Source organism: Balearica regulorum, chromosome 15 (assembly GCF_011004875.1).
Source record: "Balearica regulorum gibbericeps isolate bBalReg1 chromosome 15, bBalReg1.pri, whole genome shotgun sequence".
Classification (NCBI taxonomy): Eukaryota; Metazoa; Chordata; class Aves; order Gruiformes; family Gruidae; genus Balearica; species Balearica regulorum.
Genome location: NC_046198.1, coordinates 9,297,687 through 9,313,987, shown reverse-complemented (window position 1 = coordinate 9,313,987; position 16,301 = coordinate 9,297,687). Strand labels below are relative to the sequence as shown.

At 42.9% G+C, this 16,301-nt stretch overlaps 1 protein-coding gene across 13 annotated transcripts in view; it reads right to left on the bottom strand.

Annotated features, from left to right (window-relative positions):
- Positions 1–884: 884 nt before the first annotated feature.
- The window catches only part of MSLN (mesothelin), a 77,790-nt gene continuing 62,373 nt past the window's right edge, over positions 885–16,301 (bottom strand). For all 13 annotated transcript variants that reach the window (XM_075768177.1, XM_075768179.1, XM_075768173.1 and 10 more), the window contains 23 exons: positions 15,280–15,441; positions 14,635–14,837; positions 14,116–14,207; positions 13,294–13,424; positions 12,537–12,658; positions 11,946–12,117; positions 11,411–11,626; positions 11,132–11,302; positions 9,968–10,114; positions 9,765–9,814; positions 8,792–8,912; positions 8,371–8,456; positions 7,636–7,765; positions 7,332–7,522; positions 6,474–6,564; positions 5,869–5,980; positions 5,452–5,636; positions 4,733–4,879; positions 4,367–4,500; positions 3,678–3,805; positions 2,983–3,077; positions 2,183–2,372; positions 885–1,449 (listed from right to left, as the gene is read on the bottom strand). In XM_075768177.1, coding sequence (XP_075624292.1) covers positions 1,355–1,449; positions 2,183–2,372; positions 2,983–3,077; positions 3,678–3,805; positions 4,367–4,500; positions 4,733–4,879; positions 5,452–5,636; positions 5,869–5,980; positions 6,474–6,564; positions 7,332–7,522; positions 7,636–7,765; positions 8,371–8,456; positions 8,792–8,912; positions 9,765–9,814; positions 9,968–10,114; positions 11,132–11,302; positions 11,411–11,626; positions 11,946–12,117; positions 12,537–12,658; positions 13,294–13,424; positions 14,116–14,207; positions 14,635–14,837; positions 15,280–15,441 — 3,171 coding nt within the window. In that variant the 3' untranslated portion in view covers positions 885–1,354. The remainder of the gene's footprint in view (positions 1,450–2,182; positions 2,373–2,982; positions 3,078–3,677; positions 3,806–4,366; positions 4,501–4,732; positions 4,880–5,451; positions 5,637–5,868; positions 5,981–6,473; positions 6,565–7,331; positions 7,523–7,635; positions 7,766–8,370; positions 8,457–8,791; positions 8,913–9,764; positions 9,815–9,967; positions 10,115–11,131; positions 11,303–11,410; positions 11,627–11,945; positions 12,118–12,536; positions 12,659–13,293; positions 13,425–14,115; positions 14,208–14,634; positions 14,838–15,279; positions 15,442–16,301) is intronic.

The following is a 16,301-nucleotide window of genomic DNA, read 5'->3' as shown; positions in this document are numbered from 1 at the left end:
CATGAACTTAAAAGATTTTTTGATCAAGATTTGTCCAAACTATGCCAAGCCTAGTTAGAGGGATGATTAACTGAAGATAGTTTATCTTGATTATTGTTGCAATGCTATATAATAAACATGAACTTTTTTCCTAATCAAACGTGTTCTTTGATGGGTTTAGTGCTTTATATTTTAGTTTTTCCAGCTAGCTTACCTCTAAACAGTTCCCACTTCTTTTGCTCTTTCTTCATTATCTAGTGTCTCCTCCTACAAGACAGTGTTTCTCCCTCCAACTTGTAGATCTCCCACTTACTAGTTTCATTCCCCGTAGGCTGAGGAAATTCTTGCATGTCATTTGTTGAGAGTGAGTCAAGGCATGAAGAAACAAATCAAGATTTCTATTGGGGGATCAATGCTGTTAAAAATGCAAACTGTCTTACTTCCATTGGGCTCTCTCCCACCCTAGCTAGTGCCCCAGCACCACGGGATGCAGGCAGTGGGGAAGTGTCTCTTGTCACCCAGAAGTCTGCAGTGAAGGACAGACCAGGTTGTCCTGTTCTTTCTGTAAAGCATGGACAATGAACATCTACGTCTTTGCAGGCAGGCTCTCCTCATGGGGGAAAAGGGGAGTTCAGGGGCTGGGGACAGGTTGCAACGAGGCTTTTCTGGACAGAAATTCCCAATGAGTGGGGAAAAAAAAAAAGTGTTGAAAAATCTTACACAAAGTTCTTATACCCTCCCCATGAGGAGGTCCAGAACAGTCCCAACCCTTACAGTTGAGTAGTCAACACCAAAGAAAAGTAACAGGCACATCTGGGTTTCCTGACCACTTAATTTGGACCAATACCTGCAGACATAAAGGTGTGGGCAGTCTGAATGAAATCAAGACAATAGCAACTAATCAATTTGCTTCTGGCATTTTTTACTTAGTTCCATTATTTATTTAGAATCAGCCGTAACACTTCATTCCCACTCAGAGGTCTTGGCAGCTTCAAGAGATCAGGCTCTGAGAAATATAATTGTTAACATGCAGAACAGCCAATTTGCTCACCCTTAAACCGACCAGGGTTGTGCAGTAAAATACCAACATTGATTATGTTGCAGTAATATGGCTGGGCCTTACCTGGGCTTGGTCTGTACAAAAGGCAAGGATCCTACTCTGAAGAGTCTGAAACCTTCCCTTCAGACAGAACACTGGGGGTTTTTTTGAGTGATTTGAAAGAGAAAAGCACCTAACAGTGAACCCTGGGCTGCACGGCAGTTGTTTGCTAACACTGAGCACCCCCTCACCCCCCAGGCGTGGCTGTCCCTGACGGGCCTCAGAGCAGGTCACAGGCTGGTCCCCCTCATTTTGCTTTCAGATGAGGGAATATTTTCAAGACAGGACTGATGTCATCAGGAAACTGATAAGCAGAGCAGGCAGGAGGTGGAGCATCATGGCCACAGTACCCAGAGAGGCTGAGGATGGTGCTAGAAGAAAAAGAGGGGACATCAGTGCAAAGAAATCAACAATTGAACCATTCCCCCATGAAGGGAAACATCTCTTTAGGCCACGTCCAGGGAAGATCTTTGGCTTTCTGACTAGGGATTTCTAACCGGTAAATAGCCACCCCTAATAGGACCACCAAGTCACAGCCCAAATCCAACACAGAGCAGAGGAGGAAGCTCTGGAAGTGCTCACTCAGCTGAAATGTTCAGCCAGTGAGGATGCTCTCAGTGGGATTACAGGATTGCTTCTCATCTTGGACCCGGAATTTGCTCTGCAAGGCTTAAGGCTCCTTGGCAGAACTGACTGTGCTGCCCCTTGATGCCAGGACGTGAAGGGAGGAGGTGAGCGCTGCCCAATGCATTTTATTGGGGCTGGGTGGATGGGTAGTGACAAGTGCCGCTGAAGGGGCCTGCAGTAGCCCAGATCAACACTCTCTGCTCCCTCGGCACAAAAGCAGCCAGCAGGACTTGCCAGGGCCTTGCCACAAGCACTGCTGAGAGCAGGAGCAGAGCTGTTTGGCAGCAGTGCCCAAGGCCACCACTTGCTTCAGCAAGGCCCTGACTTAGGGTCCCAGAAACTACATCAGCTTGGTGCACTCACTTCTTCACAGACAACTGAAAGCACCTTGCTTTCATAAGGTGGTAGTTCTCCTTGCTGTAACCCCCCCAAAAATATTTAAAGCACAACAGTCAGAGATCCTAACATACTACGTACGCTGAAATTTGGGCGTGACGATGTTGATGTAGCCTTCTTGTGTTCCCCCAGTGAGCCCAACATGCAGCTTATCTAGTTCTGATTGTTTCTGCATTTGGACCCACTCCCGGACGACAGACTCATTCTGCCATTTATGCAGATCTCCAAGATTCATCCCCAGCAAGCCCTGAACCTCAGAAAGCGTCAGGTTCTAGGAGAAATCAAAGAGTCAAAAATTACAGATATAAAAGCAGGAATGGAAACAACACCTCTGACCAAGGAACCGATGAGGTTTCTATCAGCAGAAGTGTGAAGAACAAGGAAGACAAATGTCTGGTGAGTGGTTTCAATTGGGACAATCTGTCCTTAGGTTAGGGGAATGAACATGATGGTTCCTCAAAGAGTATTTCTGTTATCCTCTGATGACAAGTCTCCTACACTCAAAGTGGGAGCCCCAGTCCCTGCCCAAAACACTGGGCTTTCTTCCAAAATTGATATTACTGCTAACACTCTTGTTAGAAGATTTGTCACATAGCTGTGGACTTTATTCTAGTGGACACCTGTCCCCTGCTCCTGCCACTACTGCTATGAGAGCCTGCTCTAAAGAAACTCCCTTGTAAGACTGGCTTAGCATCCATATATGACTTCAAATTACTTTTTTAAAAGAAATTTCAGGTCAGTTCTCCACTTTCTACTGGTCTAGTGTCATTCTGAATTTGATGGAGTGACTCCTGATTTACACCGACAGACAATGCAACCAAAACCAACTACTTAGCATAATATGAATGCAAGCAGTCAAACAATTTCAAGATTCAGCTCACCATCAAAGAGTCTCTTCTCAACTTCACAAATGTACTAAGTTTCATGTTCACGTTGTCCTTGCCTAGTGCTCTGAGATCCACAGCAGGAGCACCCCCTGGGAACAAAAAGAGAAAGTATATCAATGCATGGAGGACAGCCCTCAAATGAGCAGTGCTGTGTATAAGCTAGAGCTATAATGATGTCTCTAGAATTTATTAGGCTGCGGCTGCTAACAGAGTGAGTTCCAACTGCAAAATATATGGATGCTACTTCATTTTCCCCAGAGGTATTATTGTATTGGCCATTAAACCAACCTGTGACAATGCCAGATGCTAGACAGAGGGGTATAAAAAGTTTGCTCAGGCTGTGAATAAATTCTTGGCTTAACAGGGAAAAATCTATGTTTTGTGACATGGAGAAGCGCTGTGAGATAAGCATTAAACATTAGCAGCTGGATTTCTCATGGATCTAGCAGATCTTATCCATCCCAGAAGTCATGAGTTTGATCTTCCCTGTGATAGTCTGACAATTGATTTGGGCAACTATAAGTTGGGTGTAGAATCTTTCAAGAATATTTTATGCCGTGTACAAGTTGGAAAAGACTGAAACTTTTAACAACTTAGCTTTGAAAATTCCCAAATCTTAGATGGTATTTGATAGCCATTCAGCTTCTGGCTAAGACTCTTTCCCCATAACATACTGTTCTTTTACATACCTAGATATGGTTCAATAAGCTCATAGTAAGCAGGTAAATAGTGCTGGTCTGAGAAAGCACGTTTTGCTTTATCATATAAGATCTCTTTTGTAAGCTGTGAACAGGCTGAAGGATTCAGAGATACTAGTCTGAAAAAAATGAAGATTTAGGGAGAAAAATATTTTTATTATCTTCAACCTAAACAAATTTTGAATTATTCCAAATATCTCTCTGGGATCCTCTACACAGGACAGGTGACCCCCTCTTCCCAGTAGAGATAGAAGAGGAGAATCTAAGAGAAAAAAATAATGGCTCAGTCTCCTCAAAATGATGTCTTATAAGTTATGATGGCTCTGATGGTGCATGATAAGTTTTTTTATGTATTTGCAAAGATGTAGTTAATTAATTTCATTTAGCAGTCTTTCAAAGGAATTTAAGTTAGATTTAATTAACTCTCTTTTGCCTCTAGATAAAAGCATGCATGCAGACTATATCTGTTGTCAGCTGAGGTGCAATAAAGAGAGTTTGATTGCAAATCTGAATCTTTCCTGCCAGGATGGAGAACAGCAGGCTTTTAAACTTGGACACAGAGCAGTTACTAAGTTGCTTCCTAGACTTTCCTTTCACTGAATACAGAGAAAAGGAAAATGCACTTGCTGATGGGAAAGTGCTTTTCCAAGAAGCCAAGACCATCACAATATTTGACTCACTTCAAGGTGTTGGAGTTTATCATATTCAACTCGGTCTCGTTTAGAAGGCACACGTATTTCGTACCAATTGCGTTCAGTGCAGTGGTATTCAAGGCATTTCCCAAGCCAATATATCGTTTAATAATTGCAGAAGCCTAGAAACACATGTAATTTTTTCAAAAGTTAACGTGAATCAGAATTTATGTTTTCATCCTCAAAAGAAAAACAAATGCAATAATTACAAAAACAAAATTGAATCATTTCAAATCTATTTGTTTGGATCTCAAGGATGGGCCGATCATCTCTGAACCCACTAACCTAGTCCTAAACCAGCAGCTCCCAAACTAGGAAGCAAACATGGGCAGGAAAGCAAACCCAAATCCTCACCTGCTCATTAGGGGGCTGATTTTTCAGCAAGGCAGCCAGTGAGTCAGCTGAAGTTATATTCCATCTGGAAACATCCTCAGGGGTGATGAAAGAAATGAGGGAGCCCAGTTTGGGGAGCAGACTTTCAGGATACCCATGAGGATATGTCTGTGGAAAGACCGTTGTTACTGCTATGAACACTCATTATCATGCCTGTGCTTATGAATTTATGCTCTTTGCAAAATTAATGTGGAAAAGCCCAAAAAGTCTGCAAGAAATAAAACAAAGCCAGTGAGATTCCATGAGCACATCTGTCTTTTTTCTGTTCGATAGCTAGCTCAGGGAAGTAGGCCCTGGGGGAAGGAACAAAACCTGAAGCACTGTGAACTCACTCAATACAAAGTGGGGCAGTGGGACTGAGGAAGCTGGGTTTTTCAATCTGGAGAAGACTAGGCAAGGATTTTATTACTGTCTTCGACGGTCTAATGGGAGATTATAGGGAAGATGGAGCCACACTCTTCTCAGAGGTGCACAGTGAAAGGACAAGGGCCAATAGGCAATGAAAAAACTGATAAGATATTAAGAAATACTTATTTTCACAGTAAAGGTGGTCAAACATTGGAAGAGGAGCCCAGAGAGGTGGTGAAGTCTCAGTCCTTGGAGACTACTTAAACTCAACTGGGCAAGTCCCTGAGCAATCTCATCAGTAGATAATTTGACATTCTTCAGCCTGGCATTACCTCGTCCAGATTCCTCCTCAGCACAGCTAATTGCTGAATACTGAAGGGGTAGGTCAGTATCTGAGAGAGGTGATTCTCCAGAGAGACGTTCTTCAGGCAAGCATGTAACTCCTCAGGTGTGTAGTAAATAGGCATCAAGTCACTGTTAAGAACCTTCTCTGTTATCTGCTTGTCAGGTGAGCAACCTGTTGAAGCAATTATCAAACATGCTCAGTGCTAAATCCTTTCGCTTCAAACTTTGAATGATCCCTTGCTGAGGATGGACAAGTATGCAACCCTGGTTCCACCCTCCTCCTGGATGACCAATCACCAAATGTTTCATAGTTCAACTCAGACATACTCAGGGAGACACACAAGCACTAGGATCAACCCCGATACTAGAGTGCTACCATTATGGATCAGAGAAAGCTCCCATACCATCAGCACGCTTATGCCTAGTAGGCAGGACTTCTTCGACAATGGTGGCCAGCTGTTCCCGTGACAGATGTGAATCATGTGCAAAGTTTTTCAGCCAAAGAATTAAAGCATTCTGGAAAGAAAATGTTTCATCAGGGGGATATTGCAATTTTGGGCATATCACCAGCATAACAGGTTGCTACTCACACAGACAAGAAACTTCATTGTTAAAGTACTACGGGCAGCAGATCTGCTGCTATAAGCCTAGAGACCTTTCCTTGGTGAGCCAAAGGCAAATTTCTAAAGGCTTAAACTCTACCATGTCCCACGCCCCATAAATGATTTTACCTCCTCACAGAGAACTGTATATAGTTACTTCTGCTTTCCACCTCTGGTACTCTTCTGACAGTTACAGAAGATGATGACAGTGATCTAGATTTGCAGTTCCAGGCTGTCAGCTTGATCAGCCCTCACTTCTCCTGGACCATTCATCCTCTTTGGCACGACACTTTTAAATGAAGACGCTACTGAAAACATACCGGCTGAACAACCCCCATCATACTTCTTCCACACTGCAGGACCTAGGAGTACCTCCCAAACTCCCCAAACCTCTATGAACAACCCACCTTGGGGATCTTCTGAAAGACACTGTGATCAAATACAGGAATCAATCCACTGAGCTCATTCAAGGTAAAAGCTGACCATGCCACAGGAGGCCTGCATACAAAAATTAGCAGGAATCAACTTTCAAGGAAGAACAAAACAAAAAAATCCCACCTTAAAGGCTGCCAGGATTACGTCCTTGTAAGATTTAAAGTTAAGAAAATACAAGATTCGAATCCTCGAACTTCTTGATCACTTCCTGTTACACAAAACTTCATTCCAACAGAGTAGGAGCAATTGCTAGTAACGTGAATAAGGGCAGCTGGATGGGAAAACGGTATTTAACAAATACTTGTTTTCTTAAGCATGAAAACCAAAGAATAGCTATTGCTTACTATTGCCCAATTCAGTACCAAGATCTCAGTGCACTTGACACAGGAAGGGAAAATATTTTGCCTCCCTGGACAATGTCTCTTGTTAGATACAGCCAGGATTTATCAAACATCTGTCAGTTTGACAGGTAGAAACAGAATGTTTTCTGAAAGTCAGTGGCTGACAAACAGCTAGAGCCTATCTGTGTTCACCAGGACAGTCTCAGAGAAGTTTGGTTAATGAAAAATAGAACAGAGGAAAGGTTTTTATAACTACAGCAAGTGAAAGACAGAAGTGACAATGTATTTATCAGTGGAATTTCAGCCAAACTTTTCAGCTGAAAGACATTCAAATAAAACAATGTAAAAGGCCCAATGTGAAATTCAAAAGCAAAGAATTATTCAAGTTTTTGATCAAGCTGGTTGGCTGAAGTTCACTCAGGTCTTAATAGGACAATGGTTTGGTTTAAGGGAACTGTTTTGCTGATGCCCAGAAGAAAAAAATCATACCCAAATGTAGTGTTACCACTGCTGATGACACTTCTAATAGCCTCTTCTTGATCAGGCAGGAAAGATTCACACTGGCTTAATTGCTTCAGCAAATTCCCACCAGAACTTCTAATGTACTCTCCACCCAGGTCACAGACCAGACGTCCCAGAACCTCTGCATTTTCCTTATTTACTTGTGTGCCAGGAATGTTCTGAAGTAATACAAGACAGAGGCAGTAAACAGAACTGGATGCCACTGTAGAAGAGCACTCTTGAATGCCAAGCTCTCCCCAGCCTTGCACAGAGTTGTTCGCTCACCACATACCAAACATGCTAATGCTTCCAAGAGCAATTGTTTCCGCTGAGGTGACTCTCTTTGCAGAACATGAAGATTTGCTTTCCCAATATTAGCGAAGTACTGCCTACAGCTTCCTGTTGCTGCATAGTCTGAAGGACTAGAAGACAAATACTGCATGAATTCTAGTGAATGATATCAAATAGTTGGTCAGGTTCAAAGCTGTTCAACATATACTCTGTCCAATATAACATCTTCCACATCCGCAGACTAAACTAACGCAGTTGTTCTTCCCAAAGATACTAGTCCACATATTTTAAAAATTCATCTTCACCTTAAGGAATCTATTGTGAGACTCATCTTAAAATTGTTCAAGATTTGGATACAAAACCACAGTGGGTAGCTACTGGAACAAAGAAATCCACTCTACTGTCTGTTGTCTTTGATGTTGTAAGGGAAAAGCACATTCACAGAGGCCAGAAAGTACTAAAACCATATACTGGATTCATATCCAAACAGACATATTTAAAAAGAGCTTCATAATGTTTATATTAATATGATGGATGGTTGAATCTGAAAGGGCTTTAAAAACCCTTTTGAAGGCTTTCTGCCATCTGATTATTTTTTTTTCCCCTGTGAGGAAGCCTGAACAAGTTTGAAATATACATCAAACATGAACTAGTCACTACCAGCTAGGTTATAAAGTAATACTACTTTGTCCCACTAAGTGCTAAGGCAACAACATGAAAACTATAGCACAGTTACCTTAAAAACAGCAACAGATCTTTAGGATAGCTATCTAAATCCTTGGGAATCCCATGCAGCGTCACCATCTTCACTAAACAACTCAGCTGAAAGGACACCACAGTTTACAACAATGAAAGAAAAAGGCATGAAAATCTAAGAAGAAAAAAACCCAAACAACCAAATATAAAGATTTTACTCTGCTCCAAAGTAAGAAAAATAAAAGACAGAAACCAGAGGGTTTGGTTCCTGAGAAATCTAGCCAAGTGGGTTTTGACTTCTCCTCTCTTCAGGGAAATTCAGAACTGTGGGATGAAGAACCAGGACTAGTTACATTTGTTCTAGTCCCTTAAGCTGAAAGTGGTTTTGTTCTTGCTGAACAACCCTCATTGCTATCTTCATGACAACATCAAAAATGGTATTTCTAAATACAGGAACTGACCTGGTCTTCTCCTAGCTTGACGTCCTTATTCTTCATGACTTTGGCCAGTTCCTGAAATCTTTCTGCTTCCATCTCATTGGCAGCTGCACATGTGAAGCCTTGGAGGACTGACTGGGAAAGCCTGAACATTTGCAGAAAGCAAATCAGAGGGGCAAGGACTTCAGGAGAAAATTCAGTGCATACGTAATGACAAATACAGCAAACATAAACCTCCCCCATTCTCAAAGCTCAATGCTCTCCAACCTCCAGCCCGTCAAAACTACTAGTCTTGACCTATGTGGGAGATCAAGAAGCCATCACTGGTCAAATAAACATAATCTAGAGTCTTGTACTGGAAGTAGAAATGCAGGGACCTCCACCCCAAGTAGTATTGCTGTATCCTGATTTACAATATTAGTCTTCCTCCCTGTGTTTTCAGCACATACTGCACACTGAAAGTGAAATGGAGTTGTGGAGATCCTCATCACTGAACATAGTTTGCACAGCCTGGGAGAGCTCAGGGAGAAGTCCCTAAACTTTAATTACTTTCTATATGGAAAAGCTTCTATTGTGAAAGCAGGACACTGATGTCAACTCCATTGTTTTTCCAGATATATATCATCATTTTCATAATTTTTCATCTCAGATATGAGAGCTGACAGAAGTCATATAGGAGCCCCATTAAATCTAATCCCTGTGTAAGGCTGCCATAATCTCTGATTAGAAACACCTTCCACAGAGGCAGTCAGAAGCAAGGTTCCAGGCGCAGTCTGAGCCAGCAGCACCATCTTAGAAAGCAAGTATGGCTTTCGGGTATATTTTGCAGCTGACACCCTGGTAAATCTTGGTGCTACACTCCTGTGTTTGGGTTTGCATAATATTTCCCATCTGTTGCTATGGATTGAATACAGTGAGTCTGCCATATGTACCAGGAAACATGGAAATTGCAATCAAAGCAAACATGGAAAATGGAAGGAGAGAAGAAAAATGCTACCTGCTGAAGTCAGGCTCTGTCTTTATCACATCGTTGAAAAACATGGCAGCCTGTAAAGCAAAGCCAGAGTGTCAATGGTTTACCATGCTCTTCTGCAACATTCACCTGTATTTTCAGACAGATTTGGAGAGCAGACTCGTAGCTCTGTAGAGTCCAAGGCTGACACTGAGGGGTAAGAAGGACACAAGCTGCTAGCATATTACCTGTTCTCGGGTCCACATTTTACTGTTGAGATCCTGAACATTGGGCTTCTCTTCCCCAAAAACAAGCAATGATTTTGGAATGTAACTGGCCAGAGCATCAGGAATATATTTAACCAGGTCAGCAGGGTGGCCTACACTGGAGGAAATCTTTAAAAAAAAATAACCATATAATCCAAACACTGTGGCTAAAATAAACAATTGCTAGAGAAGAAATAGGAAAGAAGCCAGGCAAATTCCCCTGCTGATCACCTGGGCATTTCTCAGAGACCTAACACTATGAAATATTTCCTGTTTGACATATTCATCAGACTAAGAGAGCTGCTTGGACCTAATACCTGGGCTCCTAACGTATGGGAACGGCTCAGTCTTTTATCAGTTTCCTGCCTCCTGGCTTTATGACCTAAAAATGTTTAACCATCCAGAAAGGAGGGACACATCCTTCCTCTCTGCCAACTCAAACAATGTCTCAAGTTGCCAAAGGCACGTTGCAGTTGCAGAACAATCCTGTGGTGAATGAGACGTTATTTCCCTAATGTTTCATACAGAGCCCTGGCAGCCCATTGCCCCAGGACAGGCTATAGGCAGGGCCTTTGGTGCCAAACACAGGTCAGAGTCTTTCCTACCAGAGGGAGGATGAGTAACAACAAACTTGAATGCTACACATGCAACATGAAGACTAAAGTCACAGGAAGAAAAAAGGCAAAGAGGTGTCCAAATCCTACACAATCACATGGGGAGATGAAATAAAAGTGCATTGCTGAAGGATCAGTCTACACTAAAAGGGACTTTCTAAGCCGCCTTCACTTCTCACACACTCTCACCCCAAACCATGACAATATCCTTTCTCTGAGAGCATCTTTTCACGTCAGTGGGGAGTAGTTTCTAGGGTCAACCCATGAAACACCTTTCTTTTCTGCCCTCATCCCTAAGAGGCACAGCAGGACACGCTGGCTGGCAGCCAAGGACATCTACACAGGCACAGTGATAGGTATTTGAGATGGTTGTCCTGCTGCACACTGCTTAGCAATGATAAATACCCCCAAGGGAATGCTGTCTGGGTGTGAAGGTGTGTGTCAATACCTGGCCCCAGGTAACCACTGTTCTTAGCTATGAGTCACTAGAGCTTTGCTAATTTATGACGCCTGAAAAGAAAAACAACTTCACCTTTTCCACAAATGTCATTTTCAGAGCAGAGGGCAGGGTCATCACTTGCTGAACAAACTCAGGCAACTTAATGGCTTCCAAGATCACTTTTGGAGACAGACTTTGAAGTGTGCTGCTGTTGAGGCCAGTCACCAAGCTCCCTAGCTTTGCCAGGCTCTGCCCATCCAGGATCTGAAAGGGTATGCACACAGACATGAGTACATGAAGCGGCAAAACATCATTTTCTGGCAGCTAGCTGTACCAGGTGTGAAATGCATTTATGGACCTTATCCTTTGTACCTGATAGCCAGAGCTGAGCAGTTTGTTGATAATAGTGCTGGACTGCTCAGTGTTCCAGCCACGAACTTTGCCCAGCGCAGGAATAGATGCTTTGAGGTCTTTATCACTGATGCCATTTTCAATGTTGGATGTGGACAGCCCAACTGCAGTCTGGCCCAATGCACACAGGACTGCAGGAGAGAAATGCTCAAACTTTCTCACCAAAGAGGATGCAACCTGAAAAGGTCCCACACAGACAGAAAATAAAGTCAGAGGAGCAATAACGTTAGCTTATTGGATCCTACAGTCTTTGCATGTCTTAAATCACTGGACTTTCTGCTTCAAACTTGTGTGATGAAGCCTGTTGACGGACTACCTCCACCCAATGAGAATTTTCAGATTATGAAACACCAAGCAGACCTCACAATAAAAAAAAAAAAGCAAGACGACCTACAGCAATGTACACAAGAGGAGGCATGAGAGTTGAATCCTCAACCCTCTCAAATTTTGTCTAGGTGAATGAAGAACTGAGTCACAGACCTGGACAGGAGATTACCTGCAGTTCCTCTGTTGTCAGGGAGGAGGGAGCTCTCTCTCTAGTTATTCCTCTGTGTGTCAGGTTCAATGGGCAGTTCTTACTGATCCTCTGGGCCAAGCTCAAAGTGTCATCGCTGCTCAGGTTGCTCACTGCCGAAGGGCTCAGGTAGCAAACAAATCTGTCTGGAAGACTGCAGGTGGGAGACAAGGAGGAGAGGTTGCCAGTACAACAGACAGTGGCTCTGTCAGATCTTTCCTCTTTTTCCAAAGGATGCTCTGTTCCAGTGCATGTTTCCCCAATTGATTTTAGCTCTGACAATGCTGATGCTCCTTTTCACAGGCAGCACTGCTGTGTCATGCAAAACTGCAAAGACATGCAAGATGAACTGCTGGTCATTAGTTGGTGGCTGGCACTGCACGACAGTCGTTTCCCAAAATTGTGGTCTGGCCCTCCCCAAGATCAAGTGCAATGCAATTATTTGAGGAACAGAAAAATGCTTTAAAGGTTTCATGGAAGCAGCCATCAGAATCACTACTCAGCAAATGTTTGCTAAGTCATGGTACCATGCTAAACCATAAGTCAGGAAGGAAGTCAGGTCAGGTCCCGTACCTCGATAAGCGAAAACCAGGTCCAGAGGTCAGTAGTGAGGTATAGTACACAGCCGTCTCCCGGAGCAAGGTGAGGTTGCTGATCATCTCTACATTGACTGGATCTCTGGCAAATTTTTGAAGCTGAGGGTGTTGACATGGGAAAAAAACCCCAAACAAAATTAATTTAGATGGATACTTCAACCCTGACAGTCACTTGGGACAATTTGAACAAACTTCACTTCAAGCAATAAAGGGTTTTTTTCACCTGGCTTTAAAGTTGTGAGGAAATTTTATTTTTGCTTTCAAATAATACACTGGGACCTTGTTTGATTTATCTTTGCACTCCAAGGGCATGGTAAGCCTCTCACTCTATGACCGCTGTAAGGCACAAAGGTGAGAGAGCTGCTGAAGGACGTGGCCCAGCCCCTAGGGCACCACTCACACATGCAGGCCTGGTACAATCATTCACTAAACTAGGCCCAGACATCAGTCCAGTCTTGAGATAAAGTTTGGGTTTGCTCCTCTTATAGACTCCAGTTCGCTTTCTGCAGAATTACCTACGTGAAACCAATTTCTGTGCAAGTGCCTCTTATCACAAGAAATCATGATGGGGGATAAATAAGAACTGAAGTGACTGTTCACCATACATAAACAAGAGAAATGTTCCTGCTAGCAGCATCTCCATAAATTTTGGTAAAGGCAGGGAAATGACCTCCCAGGCACAGAGTATTTTGCACACTGCAGGTTCCTCATCACCATGAGGAGTCTGCACTTACTGTTGGTTCATCACCAAAAAGCTGCAGATCTCCAACAGTAGCATGCTCCAAGAAGGATCCAAGATAATTTTCAAACCAAGCAGTGGAATTCAGACCTGGAACGGCTGCACTGTAGCATTTCTGGTTTGATCCTGCAAAATAGACAGAGACCAAAAAACTACAGACTTGCACTGTATGAGGAAATCAGTGGTGACTGGAGATTTCCAAATGCAGAACAGGTTTCAGTCTATCAGAGAACTCAGTCAGCAGAGAGCTCCCTAAGAGCCTCTGATCACACATTTTCTCAAATCCACGTGTTTGTGCATTCAGATTACAAATGCACATTAGACAGGACAGATGCCTCATTCTTTCACAGCCCTCTAAATATTTCATCACCAGTCTCTTTCTTCCTCCCTTCAAATCTGCCAAAAACTTTTTGCAGGACATCAAATTTTTGCATGCAAGCTACTGCCTGGAGACAGGGGAGTGTCTCACCCAGGTCCCCTTTCTGAGCTAACTTCTGAGTTCTTTAGCTCTCAGAACCAAACCCTGCACCATTCTTTCACAACAGTAAATGCCATTTGCACATGATGTAAGTCAGCATAGGATTGACTGTGTTGATTTATAAAAATTGTGGATTAATAAAGCCTTCCAGCAGGGAAATGATTCCTGATACCACTTATCACTGTCATATTCTCAGCCTATTTCCATTGAAGAGAGAATAAAAATTGAAAAAAAAAAAATCTGGGAAGTCTCAGCCCTGCAACAGATCACAGTTAATGTTTGTACATACATCAGTGGCTTAAAGCACTGTTTTTTCTTAAAGAAAATCAAGTCATTTACCATCGTGGAGGAGATAGTGTTTAATCCCAATGTAAAGATTCCTCTGTTCTTCCACTGGAAGGTCAGAATATATGCCATTCAGGGCAGCGACTCTAAAGATGGATAAGAAAGGCAGACATCTCAAACACAGATGAAGTCAAACCTGGCAGGGTTGTATTGTCACAGAAATGGTTGTTACTTGAAGACTGATATTATCAAGCACATCGCTTTTCAAAGTGACCAATGCGACTTCCCCTCACAACAGCCCCCACGATCATCTGGGGGCTGTACTGCCAATCCTGCAACACTGCTTTGGAAATGCAGTGCTAGCAGGTCATTACACGCACACTGACTGATGCAGAGGACTGGTTACAGGGTCAGTAGGTGTGTTATGAAGCCTTGGAGAGAGCCTCTCAGAGACCCCACCTGGGCCTCCATCAGTTCACAGCGCTTACAGGATTTAGCCCTTTGTTTTGGAGGAAGGGCCACATTCCTGTCTCAGCAACACGGGACAGAACAATGGTTGTGTTCAGCACTTACATCTTCTGAAACGCCTCACACAACACATTTTTGGCATGGAGGCAAGCAAAGACCTTGGGCTCAACCAGGAATGGCTGAAGCCCCTCATGGACCCACTGAGACAAAACGGGTGGGCTGTCAATGTCAGGTACTTGCAACATCTTCTCCCACAGGCCGTTAATGAAGATCATGTTCCACTCAAGAGAAAGAGGCACGTGAGAAAACTGAAGGCAAGAGATGAGAAGAAACACATGAATTCAAGTGAATACGGACTTCTAAACAAACATTAACATAACTCCATGTGATTCTGAACACTATGAACAGGATCACCCCTAGCAATAATCTCTCCTCTGGATAGCAACTCTCACCATAGCAATATTTGTGCAATTCAAGCACAGTCAGTCTGTAAGTCACATAGGAGCCCCAGTTTGGTGTTGCCACTGCAATCAGCAACAGCTAACCTACATGAACTCATGGTTGTTATTCCTGTCTTCCCAGCTATTTTTAACAGCACAGAACTCTACTGTGGTGGAGATCTGTTGATTGAAATGGTGTCCTTTTTAAAATAAGGTAATGTTAAGGTAAAAAAATAAGGTAACGTTAATTAAAGCCTTCCACTGGCATTAATGTTACAGGTGAACAAATAGTTGGATACGCGATACCCACCCGCTGGCTGAACACAGTCAGAGCAGCTACAAGTTTCTTGGCATCATGTTTGGAAAAGAACAGAATGGAGTATTCCGGATCCATAGCACTGGCAGGTTTAGGGATCAGGCAAGAATATAAGGATATGAGGAAATCATCCTGAAGGACCTGGAGCCAAGCACTCTGAAAAAGAAAAGAGAAATCCATACAGAGAAATCCATATAGAGATAATAAAAAGTGTGTCATATTTAGAGAGGCTGCAGTATGCAATCTCCTACAGGTCTGCTTCACTAGCTCACCTACATGTGAGCATTCAGCACTGAAACCTGTTGACAGAAGATTTAGAAGAATGTCCAACTTACACTGACTTGAAGCAAGTCTAAACTTATCCAGTTCCAAATGCTGGATCATTCTGTTACCTAATCTGTACTCCCCCCCCCCAAAAAAAAAGGATGGCTTTAAAAAACTTTATTCAAAATGGTTTCTCACCAAAAAGAAAAAAAAGGCCATTTGATCAAAATGGAAACTTCCATAGGGAACTTTTTCATTCCAGGAATGTTTTTCAGTGGGGAAAAAAAACCAAACCCAAAACAAACAAAACCCCCACCAACAAATATTTGAAGAAATGACATTTTTTTGTTAGAAACATTTATGGGAAAATACAAATCATTGTCAATTCAATTGCATTTACTGGCAGCATAGCAACTTAGAGGTAATGACAAAAGTAGGAAAGGAAATAAACCTGAAATATTCCAGATGACACCTTCCACACTGCAACCACTTTTTATTGTGCTTTTATCAGCTTTTATTGTGGTTTACTCTGATGGACCAAGGTTACTCTCATGCAGAGACTTGTTTCAATGCTATGATGCCAGTTTCCAAGAGCCAATTTGTTTTGGAAATCTCCCTTGTCCCACCTCACTTGAGAGGTTTGGAAAAGACAGCATCCCCCACTTCCACAAACAGCCCCAGAAAGGCCTCCATGGTGGTGCAGCCGTTCCTGAGCTTCATGACGTAGAGCACGTGCTGCCTGGGAAGGTGGC